General features: G+C 44.4%; 1 protein-coding gene across 1 annotated transcript in view; it reads right to left on the reverse strand.

The window, feature by feature from the left end:
• Positions 1 to 19276, reverse strand: part of cntln (centlein, centrosomal protein) — a 420736-nt gene that overhangs the window by 174118 nt on the left and 227342 nt on the right. Inside the window, exon 15 of the mRNA XM_078215313.1 lies at positions 5490 to 5581. Coding sequence (XP_078071439.1) covers positions 5490 to 5581 — 92 coding nt within the window. The remainder of the gene's footprint in view (positions 1 to 5489; positions 5582 to 19276) is intronic.

The raw sequence follows: 19276 nt of genomic DNA on the forward strand, positions 1-19276 counted from the left end.
GGAGTTCTTCGAAAATGTGACTAAACACATTGACGAAGGGAAAGTGGTAGATGTGGTTTATATGGATTTTAGCAAGGCGTTCGATAAGGTCACTCATGCAACGCTTCTAGAAAAAGTGAGAGGGCATGTGATCCAAGGGGCTGCTGCCCTGTGGATCCAGAACTGGCTTGCCCAAAGGAGGCAGAGAGTGGGTATAGATGGGTCTTTTTCTAAATGGAGGTCGGTCACCAGTGGTGTGCCCCAGGGATCGGTTCTGGGACCCTTGCTGTTTGTCATTTTCATAAAATGAACTGGATGAGGAAGTGGAGGGATGGGTTGGTAAGTTTGCCGACGACACGAAGGTTGGTGAGGTTGTGGATAGTCTGGAGGGATGTCAGAAGTTACAGAGGGACATAGATAGGATGCAAGACTGGGCGGAGAAGTGGCAGATGGACTTCAACCCCGATAAATGCGTAGTGGTCCATTTTGGCAGGTCAAACGGGATGAAGGAGCACAATATAAAGGGAAAGACTCTTAGTACGGTAGAGGATCAGAAGGACCTTGGGGTCCGGGTCCATAGGACTCTAAGATCGGCCCCGCAGCTGGAGGAGGTGGTTAAGAAGGTGTATGGTGTGCTGGCCTTTATCAATCGAGGGATTGAGTTTAGGAGTCCGGGGATAATGATGCAGCTATATAAGACGCTCGTCAGACCCCACTTGGAGTACTGTGCTCAGTTCTGGTCACCTCATTACAGGAAGGATGTGGAAAAGATTGAAAGGGTGCAGAGGAGATTTACAAGGATGTTGCCTGGATTGAGTGGCATGCCTTATGAGGATAGGCTGAGGGAGCTCGGTCTTTTCTCCTTGGAGAGACGTAGGATGAGAGGAGACCTAATAGAGGTATATAAGATGTTGAGAGGCATAGATCGGGTGGACTCTCAGAGGCTTTTTCCCAGGGTGGAAATGGCTGCTACGAGAGGACACAGGTTTAAGGTGCTGGGGTGTAGGTACAGGGGAAATGTTAGGGGGAAGTTTTTCACACACAGGGTGGTGGGCGAGTGGAATCGTCAGTGGTGGTGGAGGCGAACTCAATAGGGTCTTTTAAGAGACTCCTGGATGAGTACATGGAACTTAATAGGATGGAGGGTTATAGGTAGGCCTAAAAGGCAGGGATATGTTCGGCACAACTTGTGGGGCCAAAGGACCTGTTTTGTGCTGTAGTTTTTCTATGTTCTATGTTTCTAAGATTTGTCCTAGCGAGGCCGGGAGAGGGAGTCATCAGAATGAGCTAGACATCAGTTCAGGAATTCTAAGAAAACTGGAGGAAATTACGTTTGGCAGACACTAGATATTACGGCGTGATCTTATCAAAAAGATTCTGAGTCCAGAACGAGCTTGAAAATTGGAGAGTTTAGGATCTGTTTTTTAGGTGAGTCCAAGTCTGGTATCTTACGCACTTATGCATGTAGCGTCGCGGGCAAGGCTGATATCTGTTGTCCTTGGGAAAATGACAATGAGCTGCAGTCCAGGTGGTAAAGACAGTTCAGAGTGGATGTCCAGGATTCTGACCCAGTAACAAATGCACAGAAATATCTGCCCAAGCAATCTCACTGCAGCTTGGAGGGGAGCTTGGATGTGCCTGAGGTAATGTTGAGATCTCAGCTGAGTGAATCTGTCTACCTTTGTCATGTTATTCTTTGTAGCAGTTTGACATAAATGACTTGGGACTGGAGTCACATATAGAGCCGATGAGGCAAGGATAAACGGCTTCCTTCCCTAAAGGACATGAGTGAATCATTTCTGTTTTGACTAACAACCTGACAGCTTCATGGTCATTTTACTGATACCAGATATTTAACTCTAGATTCCTTTTACACTGAATTCAAACTCTCAAACTGCCAAAGAGGTTTTTGAAGTCAAGTTCACTAGATTATTTAATTTTGGCCTCTGGATCACTAGTTCAGCAACATAACCATTGCACAACGCATCTTATAGACGTGGAGGACCTAACTGAAGTCAATGGAGTGGAGGAATGGGAGAAAATATGGAAATGAGAGTGAACTCAGACAATGGGATTATGAAACAGAATGCTGCGATTCAATACAATTCTGGTTCAGTCGGAGCTGAGCAGAATGATGGAGGTAGACCTAGGGATACAGAGGCAACTAGCAGCAATCAATAAGCACAGGTCAAACATGATTTCATTGAACGACAGAGCAGGCTCGAGGGGCTGAATAGCCTCCACATGGTCTTAAGTTCCTATTTGTTCTTACCACCATTAAACCTAAGGAAGTTTCAACACATCCATCACCTGCCATACTATTTGATCACCTGTCCATCATCGGTCAATCGTAGTGGTCGAGAGATAAACTTGAATTTCAGCGTTTGGCAAAGTTCGATGATAAATGAGAGGAGACTGAGTGCGGAATCTTTGCACACAGAAGTCAAAGAGACCATTCAAGAAAGTGCCGCAGTTGCATTCAGATTGGAACCAGGAGACAATAGATACGTTCAAAGATTTCAGAACATAGTGCAAATCTGAGCTGCATTGCTGTGGAACACTGGAACAATGTTGAGTTATTTGAAAGCAAATAACTGGGAACTTCTGTAAAGGTCATGGGAACAATATGGTTTGCCTCTCGTTTGCCTACGTATTAAACATCACAGAGAAATACCTGGGATTTTTTTTTGTTAAATCCTGTGATTGTGGGGCCCCATGTTTTATCAGCCCCAGCCACTGGGAAAAATAACAAAACAATGCCTTTCCTGCTCCAGGCAGAATTTGCAGGGACAGAAAAAAAACGATTGAGAGATTATACAGGCATTGTAATTGTCAAACTAAATGTGCATAGATCCAAAGAAATGAGGGGTGATATGATCCTTTCCCTACTCTCTCAAAATCTGAGGCAGTCAGGGCTCATTGACATCTGATTATCTCCCTTCTGGCTTCAATGAAAATCATTCTGAACAGTCAATAAGCCAGCAAAGGTCAAACATCAATAGTTTCTGGCTTCTGGGTATGTTTCTTGTGGACAAAGCCAGCGTTTTAATCAGCCGATACTGATAATTCAGTGAATTGTATCACTCTTGAGTCATAAATTCTTGAAGTAGCTATATCTCCCTTTTAAGAGGTAGGGACTCATGAACCTATGACTTATCCCAAAACTTGACAATATCCAGACTCAGCCAAGGCTGAAGCCTGAAGATTTGGAGAGAAGACTTTAAAATGGCCATCCAAATTTTGGTTTATTATATTTGATGATGGGATTTTAAATAGTTCTGTGGAATATTAAACAAAGCCAATTGCGGTGCAAAAAGGAAGGTCTCTGTGGATGAGAATTCAACCCAGATTTCTTTAGAGAAAGCCATTGTTGTTGCTGATCTCTGACTTCCAAAGGAATAATCTGTGCTTCTTTTTTATCCATGCATAGGAAAAAGGCATCACCTGCAAAACCAGCATATATTAACCATTCCCAATTGCCCATGAGAAGGTGGTGAGCTGCATTGACAAATCATGAAGCACTTCAGAGCAGTGTTAACCACATTGGTGTGGGCCTAGAATCAGATACAGGTCGGATTTAGCAAGGATGGCAGACTTCCTTCCTTAAAGTGTATTAGTGAACCAGATGGCATTTTTTCTGTCCAAGTAATAATGGGGTTATTGTTTTATAGGGCATTACTGAAACTTGAATTAAGGTGTAGAGATGACCTGAAGATTTGAAGAACTCAGAAATCTCTTCACATGAACCAATATTGAAGCTGAGTTGGCTACTGATTTCAGAAGAGCAATGTGCCTTAAGCTGGCATCAATGCTCAGTACTCACCTTAAACTAGCTCTTTGTTATGAGATGCTTGGAAAAGCTCTCTTTTAGTCGCTGTGACAGAGATAAACCTTAGAATGCAATGAAGTCATCCAACACCTAATATCCCTAAAAGGCAGTTTGCCAGAATCTGGAAACTGGCACTGACTGGATGAGTTATCTGGGAGTCCTTCAACAAACTATGAAAACAACTCTAATCTACACTTCTTGACAGAAGCACTTTACGTGAAAAGTAACAATTTGCCCCAAAACCTAAAGCCAGAAGCAGATGACTCCAGAATCTCGATCTGTCTGCAGCCTTTGACATGGTTGACTACACCATCCTTCTTCAATACCTGGGTGACACTGTCCTGGCTTCGTACTTATCTATCTACTTGCAGACATCAATCACTTGTAATTGTTCCTCTTCCCGTCCCCGTGCTGTTACTCCCAGACTCCTCCAAGCATTGATAGAATTCCAAAAATCAGCCAAGTGCATGGCCCCAACCTATTTCTCATCACCAAACTGCCCCTCATGAAAATACAGCATCAAGTTTTAACACAGCCCCTACAGCAACCATTGCTGTCTCACCGTCACATCTCTCACTCCTTCACCATTGCTAAGTGTTCCAACGCCATCCAGTATTGGATGAGCAGAAACTTCTTCCAATTAAGTATTGAGAAATTAGAAATTATGGTCTCTGTTCCCCTGTTGGACTTTAACCTGGTGTTGTTACACTTCTTACTGTGTTTACCCCAGTCCAATGCCGGCATCTCCACATCATCCCCACCAAAAATGCCATTCCTCAGTTACCTACTCTAAGCCTATCCAAGCCTGTTACCGTGGCACCATATTTCACTAAGAACTTCTGACTGCCTATCTGCATCATCAAAGATCACCCATTTCCATCTTTGTAACATTGCCCAACTCTGCCCCTGCTGCTGAAACCCTCATTCATCCCTTTGTTGACTCCAGACTTTACCACTCCAATCTACAACTGGCCGGTTCACCCATCACTTTTGCGCATACTGACCTGTATTGACTCCCAGTTAAGCAACATCTCAATTTTGAAATTTGCATCCTTTATTTCAAAGCCTTCCATTGCCCCAGTTGTTCCTTGTCAACAATCCAAGGCCTCAGCACTCCTCTACTTCTGGTCTCTTGAGCATTCTGGATTTTAATTGCTCCACCCCAGGTCACCATGACTTCAATTTTGTACTCTCTGAGCTCTGCCAGTTTCTCTATAAACCTCTCTCCCCTTCTTTCTTTCATAAAGACAATCCTTAAGACTGTCTCTTTGACCAATGTTTTGGCCATCCACCTGAATATCTCACGTAGCTCAGTGTCAAATTTTGCTTCATAACGTGCCTGAAAAGTGACCTGGGATGTGTTATTACATTTAAAATGCTATATTAATACTTTTACAAAAATGATGAAATTGCTTTCTCAGAAAATTGTAAACCTTAGAAGTAGCTTTCCAACATGATTATAAACTTAGTAAAAGATTATGTATTTATATTTTGTATTCACAAGGCAGAAATATATGAATTTTAAGACTTGTGGGTCAAAGGTGAACTCTAATGTATTCACCACCTGCGGTGCTGTGCACTGGAAAATACAGTTTACCATTTTCAATAAGCTAAAACAGCGAGGCTCTAACATATGTGCAATAATAATCTCTCGAAGGAATGTTATAATTGTTTCCTGCACCTTCTTTAATGACTGCTCCAACTTTGCTTTTGTCTTGGTCTTGGGTGTACTGCGTTTCACTCCTTCATCTCCATCATGTCTGAAATGAAGCTCTGATTGGAATAAATAATAAAATGTCATTAGAATCCCCTTTGAAACAGAACAGCTATTTCCACAAAAAAAAGGATGTTCCTCCTTTCAAATAATTAGTGTCATTTTCTCATTATCTCTTTTGGTTAGTCAGTTTCTTTGCTAAGAAAAATACAAGTTAAAATTCTAGTTGTGTCTTTAAGGGGCAAGGAAAGGAAATATATACAAGATAAAATGCTCATTAACAGAATGGAATAAAATGATGAGCTGTTTTCGAGAAGTGTACCACTAGACAGTGCAGTCAACTTACAGAGGTACAGATTATGCTAAGTGCCTACAATTCCTTCAGATCAATACCATTGTAAACAGAAGCAAATCCTGCCGCACCGAAAACATTCTGTGCTGCACAGTAGGTGAATGTGAGTATGCAATAGTTTTACTATTTTTACAATCAAAAAATTGCAAAAGAGGAAAATAAAAATGTCAGTGGATCAGGAATCTAAGAACCAGAGGCAACATAAAGAAAGACGTTTTGTTAAGCAATGAATGGTTAGGATTTGGAATACACTGCTTGATAGGGTGGTGGAAAAAGAAATCGGATAAATACTTGAAGGAGAAAATAATTGCAGGGTTCTGGAGAAAGAGCCGATGAGGGGGACCAACAGGATTGTTCTCCAGAAGAGCCATCACAGACTCGATTGGCCAAAAGCCTCCTTCTATGCCGTAAGATTCTATGATTCTGCAAATCATTTGTTACTACCATTGAAATAGTTTTTCACTAATTATGACAGGACAGGCTATCAACAACTATCAACAACTGTATCATCACCTTTCTGTCACTTTGCATTTAATGAATGTATTCCCTATTGGGAACTGAATTTGTATTTGGCCAGGGAACAGGCTGTGATATGAGGCTACCGCGCCCACTTTGGCAAAGATTGTCAAGGACACTATGAGCAGGGATCAGGTCAGGAGCATTAGTCACCAGAAAGGCTGGAGCAAAATATCCTGCAGGAATTTGTAGAGGTGGATTTACACTTTGTGTGACCCTATGCCCACCTTCCTTTCTGGCTCCCCCCACAACGACGTCACACCTCTGGCTGGGTCGAGTCACCCCTCCCCCGCCCCCTCAATATTCAATGGCTGCTGACCCCGACTGGCTGGCTCATCTCGTGGTCTCGCACCTTGCCTCGCTGTTGCTGGCTGACCTGCCCTCAGCCCTGGATTGAGAAACCTGTTGACTGTGCCCTATTTACAAAGCAAAACAAGGGATCTTCAGCCTCCGCTTCCTCGTCTAGTTGCCTCTTGTTCCTCGCATGTGTGTGCCTTAAACATTCGGGTCAGTCTATTTTTAGGGGATTCAACCAGAGTCTGATTTTGCTCTGCATTGCCTGCTGATAGACTCAACAGAAATTAGAAAATCAACGAATGCTGAATTATCAGGTTCTAATTGGTGCCCATAGACACCGGCCTGCACAGGGGCCCCCCCATTGGTCGGGATGCTGTGCTGAGGCATGGTGTGTAAATTGTAAATCCACCTGAGGTTTTGGCCATCTCACTCATTCTCGCTGAAATCTCAGTCTCTCTTCCCCTTCACTGCAGAAAGGTTGTTCTAATGCTGAGAGATGCTAGGATTGTTGCATTTAGGTCCAGGCAAACATTGCAAGCAGTTTTATTGTCAGGCTTACCCTGGGTCCTACAATTCACCTAGTACTTTGATTTTGACAATCAAAATACCATACTTTCAACATCAAAAGACCTAACTAGTAACACTTCAAAAGGTTCATAAAACTTTGAATTTTTGCTCCAAAACATCCTGCCGATTAAATATTCACAGAGAAACATGAAGAAGTTTAATTATATTAATACTTTCAAACTATTCACTTTAATATATGTTTCAAAGGCCACCATACCTGAAATGAACAGACAGCCAATGTTATCAGGCCATCATTAGCGATAAAAGGATTCAAAATTATGTACACAGAAATAAGTCAAATACAAGGATGCAAGATAATTAAAGATATTAATCGAATTTGAGACTCTTAACTTTTGTTTAAATTTATTCACAGGATATGAGTATCACTGAGATGGGCAGCATTTATTGCCCATCCCTAATTGCCCTGGAGAAGGTGATGGGGAACTGCTTTCTTGCACTGCTGCAGTCTATGTGGTGAAGGGGTTCCCAAAGTGCTATGGAGGGAGTTCCAAGATTTTGACCGAGGAACAATGAAGAAATGACAATACATTTCTAGGTGTGTGACATGGAGGGTAACCTGGAGGTGGTGGTTCTCATTGTTTGCTGTCCTTATTCTCCAAGGTAGTAGGGTTTTGGAAATAGTGTTGAAGAAAGCTTGGTGAGTTGCTGCAGTCCATCTTATATCTGATACACACTGCTGTCATTGTGAGTTGGTGGTGAAGGGAATAACGTTCAAGATGGCGGCAATCAAGAGGACTCCTCTGTCCTGGATGGTGTCTTCATGAGCTTCTTGAGTGTTGTTTGAGATTCATTCACCAAGACAAATGACGAGTATTCCTTCACATTCTTGATTCGTGTCCTTTATGTGGTGAAAAGGCCTTGGGGAGTCAGGAGCTCAGCCATCCTTCACAGAATGCCCAGGATCAAATCCGCTCACTGCATTTATGTGGCAGTTCCAGTTAAGTTTCTGGACAATGATGATTCCCTACAGTGCAGTAGGAGGCCATTCAGCCCATTGAGTCTGCACTGACTCTCCGACAGAGCATCTTTACCCAGGCCCACCGCCTGTCCTATACCCGTAACCCCACGCATCCCTGATAATCCCCTAACTTGGATATCCCGGGACACTAAAGGACAATTTAACATGGTCAATCCACCTAACCTGCACATCTTTGGAGTGTAGAAGGAAACCAAAGCACCCGGAGGAAACCCACGCAGACCCGGGAGAATGTGCAAACTCCACACAGACAGTCACGCAAGGCCCTGGCGCTGCAAGGCAGCAGTTCTAACCACTGTGCCACCGTGCCGTCTATCTTGATGGTGGAGGGTGATAATGCTACTGAAAGCCAAGGGGGGATGGTTAAGATTCTCTCTTGTTGGAGATGGTCATTTCCTGGCACAAATTGTACTTACCATTAGCAGCTCAAGCCAGGTCATGCTGCATGCAAAGCACAGATTGCTTCAGTTTCTGAGGAGTTGCAAACAGCACGAAATAATCATCAGTCAACATGCCCAATTCTGATCTTATGATGGAGGAAAGAATTATTGTTTAATTGTCCACTACCATTCACACTGGATATGGCAGGATTACTGTTGGTTTTGGGATTTACCTGTCTTCCGCATCCTGATTCTGCTATTTAGCATGCAGGCAGTCCTGTTGTAGCTTCATCTGCGATTGAACAGATCACCAAAACAACTGGCAATTTGCCAATTTGGAACTTCGGTTTTGGTGTGTGCTGCTCTCTATCTGTTGGAACGCTAGTGGGAGGCAAAAAGACAGGGCCTCCAAAATTGGAGATTTCAAGGGTCACATTTATTGAGACCAGGAAGGACATTAGTCTTTTCCCGTTCTCACAAAAAATTATTTACAAACTTATTTCTTCACGTGACCTGTAGCCATCCCTATAAATGATAAAATAACACGCTCCTTTCCATTTGCTTCCCACAGAAGCTTGGGCTGCCTAATTCAAACCCCTAACACATTGCATGGATCCTGTGGTGAACTTTTATTTTCATCATGCTCCCAACCCCTCCTGTACCAGCAGAGGGACGAGAATAGATCCAGTTGTGTTCAGTTTAAATTTCGGAATGAGCAAAGGTGATCATGTCAGAAAATGCTGCCATAGATTTCAAACAGTAGCACTTTATATTTTTAAAATATGATCAGTAATGCGGATTGGGAAGAAGTTACTGTGCTCGAGTACCTTTCTAGACCAATGATATTATACAGATACATTTGAAATGAATGCATTTATTTATTTATTTATTTTTCAGTTAATTTTGTGTGTAAAATCTGAGGTTTTTTTTCAAAACCGGAAGTAGGCCTGGGGAGGTTTGTTGCTGGCTTTAAAAGGCAGGCAGCACTTACGAGCGGGCAGCGTCGGGAGCGGGCAGTGGAGTGAGTGGGAAGCAGAGTGAGAGCTGTCAAGGCTTTGGCTCACAGGGCTTAGGTGAGGCAGGGTAAGTTATTTTTATCCAAACATATATAGGAAAAGGGTAACTATGAATGATAGGCCAGTTTGGTGCTTCCGGTGTGGGATGTGGGAGTTCCTGGAAACACCTAGCCTCCCGGAGGTTCACATTTGCACCAGGTGCGTGGAACTGCAGCTCCTGAGGGACCGCGTCACGGAACTGGAGCTGCAGATTGCTGACCTTAGTCTAGTCAGGGAGAATGAGAAAATAATTGACATGAGTTATAGGGAACTAGTTACACTGGGGCATCGGGAGGAAGACACGTGGGTCACAGTTAGGAGGAGTAAAGGTCAGAAGGGTACCATACCAGAGACTATTCCAGTGGCTGTCTCTCATAATAGGAAGGGCTCGGCGACAGGTGTGAGAGGGGAGGGGAGTGAGCAATCAGTGGAGGGGTCACCTGTGGTTGTCCCCCTCCAAAACAAGTATATTGTTTTGGATAGTGTGGAGGAGGATGACTCTCCAGGGGTAAGCCACAGTGACCAGGTCACTGGCACAGAGTCAGGCTCTGTGGCCCGGAAAGGAAAGAGAGGGGTTAGGAGAGCAATAGTGGTGGGGGATGCATCGGTTAGAGGCACGGACAGGCGATTCTGTGGGTGCGAACGGGACTCCAGGATGGTAGTCTGCCTACCTGGGGCTGGGGTAATGGATGTCTCCAAGCAGAGAGGAGGCATCTTAAAAGGGGAAGATAAAGAAACGGATGTCATTGTACACATTGGTGCAAATGACGTAGATAGGAAGAGCAGGGGGATCCTACGAGAGCAATTCAGGGAGTTGGGAAATAGACTAAAAAGTAGGGCCTCCAGGGTGGCAATCTCTGCGCTGCTCCCAATGCCTCGTGCCAGTGAGGCTAAGAATAGGGAGTTAGTACAATTGAATGCTTGGCTAAAGGACTGGTCCAGGAGGGAGGGCTTCATTTTCCTAGATCAATGGGAAGTTTTCAGGAGAGGATGGCACCTGTACAAGAAGGACGGGTCACAACTAAGTTGGAAGGGCACGAATATCCTGGCTGGGAGTTTTGCTAGTGCAGTTCGGGGGGGTTTAAACGAGTATGGCAGGGGGGGTGGAGATCAAAATATTAGGTCTACAAGTGTAGAGGCTGGGGACAAGCTTGGGACTGGGACAAAGCTGGCAAAAAAGAAGAGCACTCTGGGGGAGGATGACCTCACTGGGCCTGGAGGTCCAGAGTGCTTATACTTTAATGCAAGGAGGTAAGGCAGATGAACTTAGGGCCTTAATGCTCACGAGGAATTTGGATGTGGTTGCGGTGACAGAGACTTGATTGAAAGAGGGACAGGACTGGCAGCTGAATATTCCGGGGTACAAGTGTTTTAGGCGAGACAGAGGAGGGGCCAAAAGAGGTGGGGGAGTAGCAGTATTAGTTGGAGAGCATATTACAGCGGTGCACAGGGAGGACAATTCAGAGGGGTCGTGTAACGAGTCACTCTGGGTGGAGCTCAGAAACAGGAAGGGCGCAGTCACTATGTTGGGGGTATACTACAGGCCCCCCAACAGCCCAAGGGAAGTGGAAGAATGGATATGTCAGGAGATACTGGATAGGTGCAGGAAAAATAGGGTTGTTGTAGTGGGAGACTTCAATTTCCCTGGTATAGACTGGAAATCGCTGAGAGCTGGGACTCTGAATGGGGAAGAATTTGTAAAATGCGTACAGGAGGGTTCTTTGGAACAATATGTAGATAGCCTGACTAGAGAGGGGGCTATACTGGACCTAGTACTGGGGAATGAGCCCGGTCAGGTCTTCAAAGTTTCGGTAGGGGAACATGTGGCAAATAGTGACCACAACTCTGTTAGCTTTAGGATAGTGATGGAAAAGGATGACTGGTGTCCCAAGGGTAAGGTGTTGGATTGGGGGAAGGCTAACTTTAGTGGGATTAGGCAGAAATTGGCAGCTCTTGATTGGGAGAGGCTGTTTGAGGGTAAATCCACATCTGGCATGTGGGAGTCTTTTAAGGAACAGTTGTTAGGGCTACAGGACAGGCATGTGCCTGTAAAAAAGAAGGATAGGAAGGGTAGGATTCGAGAACCGTGGATAACCAGGGAAATTGAGGGACTGGTCAATAAGAAAAGAGAGGCGTCTGTTAGGTCCAGGCAGCTAAAAACGGAGGGAGCTCTGGAGGAGTACAAAGAAAGTAGGAAAGAACTCAAACGGGGAATTAGAAGGGCAAAAAGGGGTCACGAAATGTCCTTGGCAGACAGGATTAAGGAGAATCCCAAGGCATTTTATTCATACGTTAGGAACAAAAGGGTTGTCAGAGGAAAAATCAGGACCTCTCAGGGACAAAAGTGGGGAATTATGCTTATAGCCCAAAGAAGTAGGGGAGATCCTAAATGAATACTTTGCGTCGGTATTCACAAAGGAGAGGGATGTGTTGACTGGGAGTGTCTCGGAGGGGAGTGTTGAACCGTTGGAGAAAATCTCCATTACAAGGGAGGAAGTGTTAGGTTTGTTAGAGAATATAAAGACTGACAAATCCCCAGGGCCTGATGGAATCTATCCCAGGCTGCTCAGGGATTCGAGAGATGAAATTGCTGGGCCTCTGACACAAATCTTTGTCTCGTCACTGGACGCAGGTGAGGTCCCAGAGGATTGGAGGATTGCTAATGTGGTCCCGTTATTTAAGATGGGTAGGAAGGATAACCCGGGTAATTATAGGCCGGTGAGCTTGACGTCCGTGGTGGGGAAGTTGTTGGAGAAGATTCTTAGAGATAGGATGTATGCGCATTTAGAAAGGAATAAACTCATTAACGATAGTCAGCATGGTTTTGTGAGAGGGACGTCATGCCTCACTAACCTGGTGGAGTTTTTTGAAGATCCCACCATCAGACTCACCATAGACTACTCTCCGGAATCGGTTGCATTCTTGGACACACGCATCTCCATTAAGGACGGTCACCTCAGCACCTCACTGTACCGCAAGCCCACGGATAACCTCACGATGCTCCACTTCTCCAGCTTCCACCCTAAACACGTTAAAGAAGCCATCCCCTATGGACAAGCCCTCCATATACACAGGATCTGCTCGGATGAGGAGGATCGCAACAGACACCTCCAGACGCTGAAAGATGCCCTCATAAGAACAAGATATAGCGCTCGACTCATTGATCCAACAGTTCCAACGCGCCACAGCGAAAAACCGCACCGACCTCCTCAGAAGCCAAACACGGGACACAGTGGACAGTGTACCCTTCATCGTCCAGTACTTCTCCGGAGCGGAGAAGCTACGGCATCTCCTCCGGAGCCTTCAACATGTCATTGATGAAGACGAACATCTCGCCAAAGCCATCCCCAAACCCCCACTTCTTGCCTTCAAACAACCGCACAACCTCAAACAGACCATTGTCCGCAGCAAACTACCCAGCCTTCAGGAGAACAGTGACCACGACACCACACAACCCTGCCACAGCAACCTCTGCAAGACGTGCCGGATCATCGACACAGATGCCATCATCTCACGTGAGAACACCATCCCCCAGGTACACGGTACATACTCTTGCAACTTGGCCAATGTTGTCTACCTGATACGCTGCAGGAAAGGATGTCCCGAGGCATGGTACATTGGGGAAACTATGCAGACGCTGCGACAACGGATGAATGAACACCGCTCGACAATCACCAGGCAAGACTGTTCTCTTCCTGTTGGGGAGCACTTCAGCGGTCACGGGCATTCGGCCTCTGATATTCGGGTAAGCGTTCTCCAAGGCGGCCTTCACGACACACGACGGCACAGAGTCGCTGAGCAGAAACTGATAGCCAAGTTCCGCACACAGGAGGACGGCCTCAACCGGGATATTGGGTTCATGTCACACTATCTGTAACCCCCACAGTTGCCTGGACCTGCAGAGTTTCACTGGCTGTCTTGTCTGGAGACAATACACATCTTTTTAGCCTGTCTTGATGCTCTCTCCACTCACGTTGTTTTGTTTCTTAAAGACTTGATTAGCTGTAAGTATTCGCATTCCAATCATTATTCATGTAAATTGAGTCTGTGTCTTTATATGCCCTGTTTGTGAACAGAATTCCCACTCACCTGAAGAAGGGGCTTGGAGCTCCGAAAGCTTGTGTGGCTTTTGCTACCAAATAAACCTGTTGGACTTTAACCTGGTGTTGTTAAACTTCTTACTAGTGGTGTTCCGCAGGGCTCTGTATTGGGACCTCTGCTGTTTGTGATTTATATAAACGATCTGGAAGAAGGTGTAACTGGGGTGATCAGTAAGTTTGCGGACGACACAAAATTGGCAGGACTTGCAGATAGTGAGGAGCATTGTCAGAGGCCACAGAAGGATATAGATAGGCTGGAAATTTGGGCAAAGAAATGGCAGATGGAGTTCAATCCTGATAAATGCAAAGTGATGCATTTTGGTAGGAATAATGTACGATAAATGGCAGAACCATAAAGGGTGTAGATACGCAGAGGGACCTGGGTGTGCAAGTCCACAGATCCTTGAAGGTGACGTCACAGGTGGAGAAGGTGGTGAAGAAGGAATATGGCATGCTTACCTTTATAGGATGGGGCATAGAGTATAAAAGTTGGGGTCTGATGTTGCAGATGTATAGAACGTTGGTTCGGCCGCATTTGGAATACTGCGTCCAGTTCTGGTCGCCACACTACCAGAAGGACGTGGAGGCTTTGGAGAGAGTACAGAGGAGGTTTACCAGGATGTTGCCTGGTATGGAGGGGCTTAGTTATGAGGAGAGATTGGGTAAACTGGGGTTGTTCTCCCTGGAAAGACGGAGGATGAGGGGAGACTTAATAGAGGTGTATAAAATTATGAAAGGCATAGATAGGGTGAACGGTGGGAAGCTTTTCCCCAGGTCGGTGGTGACGTTCACGAGGGGTCATAGGTTCAAAGTGAAGGGGGGGAGGTTTAACACAGATATCAGAAGGACATATTTTACACAGAGGCTGGTGGGGGCCTGGAATGCGCTGCCAGGCAAGGTGGTGGAGGCAGACACACTGGGAACGTTTAGGACTTATCTAGATAGCCACATGAACGGAGTGGGAATGGAGGGATACAAAAGAATGGTCTACTTTGGACCAGGGAGCGGCACGGGCTTGGAGGGCCGAAGGGCCTGTTCCTGTGCTGTATTGTTCTTTGTTCTTTGCATACCGGATAAAGATGAAGGGACGGCAACATAATTCAGTCATTGCAAAATCCTCACGTAGTGTACAATTAACTCAAAATAACTGTTTATACATCTAAAATTTTGTAACCTTGATATTATTCTAATTACATCTCTTCTGCCTGCCATGGGCAATGATCCAAATCAGACAGGTTATACCAGGGAGGTTTCAGGTGACTTGTCATTTTGTACATCAGATGGCTATTGCTGTTCACATGCCTTTCTGTTTAGTTTATTTCAAATCACAAAGATTGCACCAACACACTCACCAATCAACATAAAACATGGAATATTTTTTCACTGTTGGATATAACAGGCAGCTGATAAAAAATCTGATATTTAGTACCGTGTTACCACACTGAAGTTAAATGTGAGGGCATCCCAAAATCAGAAAGGTAACTTGAAACACTAGCTCATAGTGCTACATGTGCCCTTTTTTGATATTATGCGAGGAATGATGTACAATCCAGTGAGGAAACAGACCAGTCATTGTGTGAACAATTCAGAAAGAATATTTATGAACTTAAAACAAAAACAAGGAGGACTAAAATACTCTACGACAATTTATTTTACACAAAACTATCCCTTGGTCCCCAAAATTAGCTAAGTTCACCTGAACTCTGAGACATCCCTTTTCCCAAACAACATCTGGTATTAAGTAACCCTATGAGCTAAATCCAGGAAATAATTCCCACAACCAGGTTAAGGTGGCCACGTCTGGGAAATAGTCTTCCGGTTCAGTGAAGATATAAAATTGCTGCCTCTCTTGGGAGACTACAGCTGCAATTTGCTGCGGTTCTGATGTTAGCTGTCTCTCTCCCTTTTCTTCTGAATGTTCTACAGTGTACCGTTTCTTTCCCTTTGATTTTATCATCCCGTGGAGTCAGCTTTTGGCGGGTACGTGTCAATTTCCTTATCTCTCCACTTGGAATTCACCTTTCTATAGCCCCATTGTTTTCCCTAATCACATATGTAAAACAATTCTTTTCCATTGATGGCTAATTCACATTTTATCATTTCTCCAGCCATCTGCCTCTAATCAACTCCGTTTTACTTGTTTTCCTCTTAATTTTCCTCAATTCTTAACAACCCTCAGTCAGGCTGTGCGACAGGGACATGCTCATTGTGTTGTGAGGGGCTGCCTATCTGGAAACAATTGCACGTGCCACACCCTGCACACCCATTGAACCCTGGGCATCATTAAATGCATAGGAAGTGTGTTAGCAAAAGCTGAACTCCACCTGAACAGTTGTCCAAACACGCATTACTATATAAACCAGCAGTACATGAGGTACAGTCTCCCTTCAAGATGGATTTTCAATTTCAGTGAATTATTTTCATTGCAGTTTTTGGGGAAAAGGAACTTGCTGAGTCTAATACAAAGTCTCAAACTCACAATCCCACCCCTCCCTATTGTCTGTACCTGTGCCCCCAAAATACTGTCAATGCATGATGTTTAGACAGAAGTAACGATCGCTTTCTGGCTTTCTCTATCCATTTGCAGTGTTTTTGAAGAGAAGAATAAAAGAAAGCATGCCAGACATGTGCAGCTGAACCCTAGGAGATCAATTAGAACCTATCCTTACATTGCCAGCCATGTCTACATGACCAGACAATCATATCTGCGTGTTAGAAGAAACCTGTATGCAGAAGCTATGGTTCTCCAGAGAGACCATGACCGAACCTTGTACATTTCTACAGTCAGGCCGCAAGCCTCTTCAATGAAAGGGACAGCTTTGACAATGACTGTCAATGTGCTTGTCATCTTAACATCTGTAAATAATTTTTTGCAGTTTGAAGGTGACTGGATGCTAATGTCAAAACAAGTCAGTCCAAGAAATGGAATGGGGACATTGTAAAGGTTCCTTTCCCCTTCTGTTTCAAACATTCTCCTTTCCTCAAACAGACTATTTGGTCCGTGTCCTTGCAACTACCCCACTATCTTCAATCTCCATTCCCTTCCAAAGGGTTTGAATGTGCTGTTGCCTCCCAAATCAGTGCTCACCTCTACTGAAATTCTGTATCTGTATCTATCTAATTGGCTTTCTGTGACTGCAACCACAGTGCATCATTCCTCCCCAGCCTCTCTGCAGTTTTTGACATGGTCAACTACATCCTCCTCTAACACTTCCTCCATAGCTCCACACAGTGGGATTGCTCTCTCTTGGCTCTCTTGGACTCTTACTGTTTCAGCTGTAGCCTTGCTCCTTCCCTTTTAGCCCTGAAATATCCCACCCCTTGAACTTTATCCATCTTCAGACTTTGTGTGTTCGACACCCCCCCCCCACCCCCTGCTCCAACACATCTCTCACTGCACCATTGATGGCCGCTGTCTGGATATTCCGAAACCCCCTTCCTGAACTTTTTTTACCTAATCACTTTTCTCTCTAGCCACGCCTCAGGTCAACCCCCCTCTACTATTTCCTTGTTTTCCTTAGCGTCCCTTTATTGATTCTGCCTTGAGATGCATTTTAGGCTATTGTTCCATAAGTTCATAAGAACTAGGAGCAGGAGTAGGCCATCTGGCCCCTCAAGCCTGCACTGCCATTCAATAAGATCATGGCTGATCGTTTCATGGACTCAGCTCCACTTACCCACCCGCTCACCATAACCCTCAATTCCTTTACGGCTCAAAAATCTATCTATTTTTGCCTTAAAAACATTCAGTGAGGTAGCCTCAATTGCTTCACTGGGCAGGGAATTCCACAGATTCACAACCCTTTGGGTGAAGAAGTTCCTCCTCAACTCAGTCCTAAATCTGCTCCCCCTTATTTTGAGGCTGTGCCCCCTAGTTCTAGTTTCACCCGCCAGTGGAAACAACCTCCCTGCTTCTATCTTATCTATCCCCTTCATAATTTATATGTTTCTATCAGATCTCCCCTCATTTTTCTGAATTCCAATGAGTATAGTCGCAGTCTACTCAGTCTCTCCTCATAAGCCAATCAACTCATCTCCAGAATCAATCTAGTGAATTTCCTCTGCATCCCCTCCAGTGCCAGTATATCCTTTCTCAAGTAAAGAGACCAAACTGTACACAGTACTCCAGGTGTGGCCTCACCAGTACCTTATATAGCTGCAACATAACCGCCCTGTTTTTAAACTTCATCCATCTCGCAATGAAGGACAAAATTCCATTTTCTTTTTTAATTACCTGTTGCACCTGCATACCAACATTTTGTGATTCATGCACAAGGACACCCAGGTCCCTCTGCACAGCAGCATGCTGCAATCTTTTACCATTTAAATAATAGTCCATTTTGCTGTTATTCCTACCAAAATGGATGATCTCATATTTACCAACATTGTACTCCATCTGCTAGACCCTTGCCCACTCACTGAAACTATCTCTATCCCTTTGCAGGCTTTCAGTGTCCTCTGCACACTTTGCTCTATCACTCATCTTAGTGTCATCTGCGAATTTTGACACACTACACTTGGTCCCCAACTTCAAATCAACTATGTAAATTGTAAACAATTGCGGTCCCAACACTGATCCCTGAGGCACATCACTAGTCACTGATCACCAACCAGAAAAACACTCATTTATCCCTACTCTTTGCTTTCTGTTAGTTAACCAATCCTCTTTCCATGCTAATATATTATCCGTAATACCATGCACCTTTATCTTTTGCAGCAGCCCTTTGTGCAGCACCTTGTCGAATGCCTTCTGAAAATCCAGATGCACCACATCCACCAGTTCCTCATTGTCCACCACGCTCCTCATGTCCTCAAAGAATTCCAGTAAATTAGTTAAACCTACTTTTCATGAACCCATGCTGCTTCTGCCCAATGGGACAATTTCTATCCAGATGTCTCACTATTTCTTCCTTGATGATAGATTCAAGCATTTTCCCCACTAAGAAGTTAAGCTAACCGGCCTATAGTTACCTGCCTTTTGTCTCACTTCCTTTTTTAAACAGTGGCGTCACATTTGCTGTTTTCCAATATGTGGGAACCACCCTAGAGTCCAGCAAATTTTGGTAAATTACCACTAATGCATTTGCTATTTCCCTCGCCATCTCTTTTAATACCCTGGGATGCATTCCATAAGCGCCAGGAACTTATCTACCTTTAGCCTCATTAGCTTGCCCAACATAACTGCTTTAGTGATAATGATTGTTTCTAGGTCCTCACCTGACATAGCCTTCTTGTCATCAATTTTTGGCATGTTATTTGTGTCTTCCACTGTGAAGACCGAAATAAAATACCTGTTCAATGCCTCGGCCATTTCCTCATTTTCTGTTATTAAGTCCCCTTCTCATCCTCTAAAGAACCAACGTTTACTTTTGCCACTCTTTTTCATTTTATATATTTGTAGAAACTTTTGCTATCTGTTTTTATATTCTGAGCAAGTTTACTCTCGTAATCTAACTTATTTTTCTTTATAGCTTTTTTCGTGGCTTTCTG

This window comes from Mustelus asterias, chromosome 6 (genome assembly GCF_964213995.1).
Source record: "Mustelus asterias chromosome 6, sMusAst1.hap1.1, whole genome shotgun sequence".
In the NCBI taxonomy this organism is placed as follows: Eukaryota; Metazoa; Chordata; class Chondrichthyes; order Carcharhiniformes; family Triakidae; genus Mustelus; species Mustelus asterias.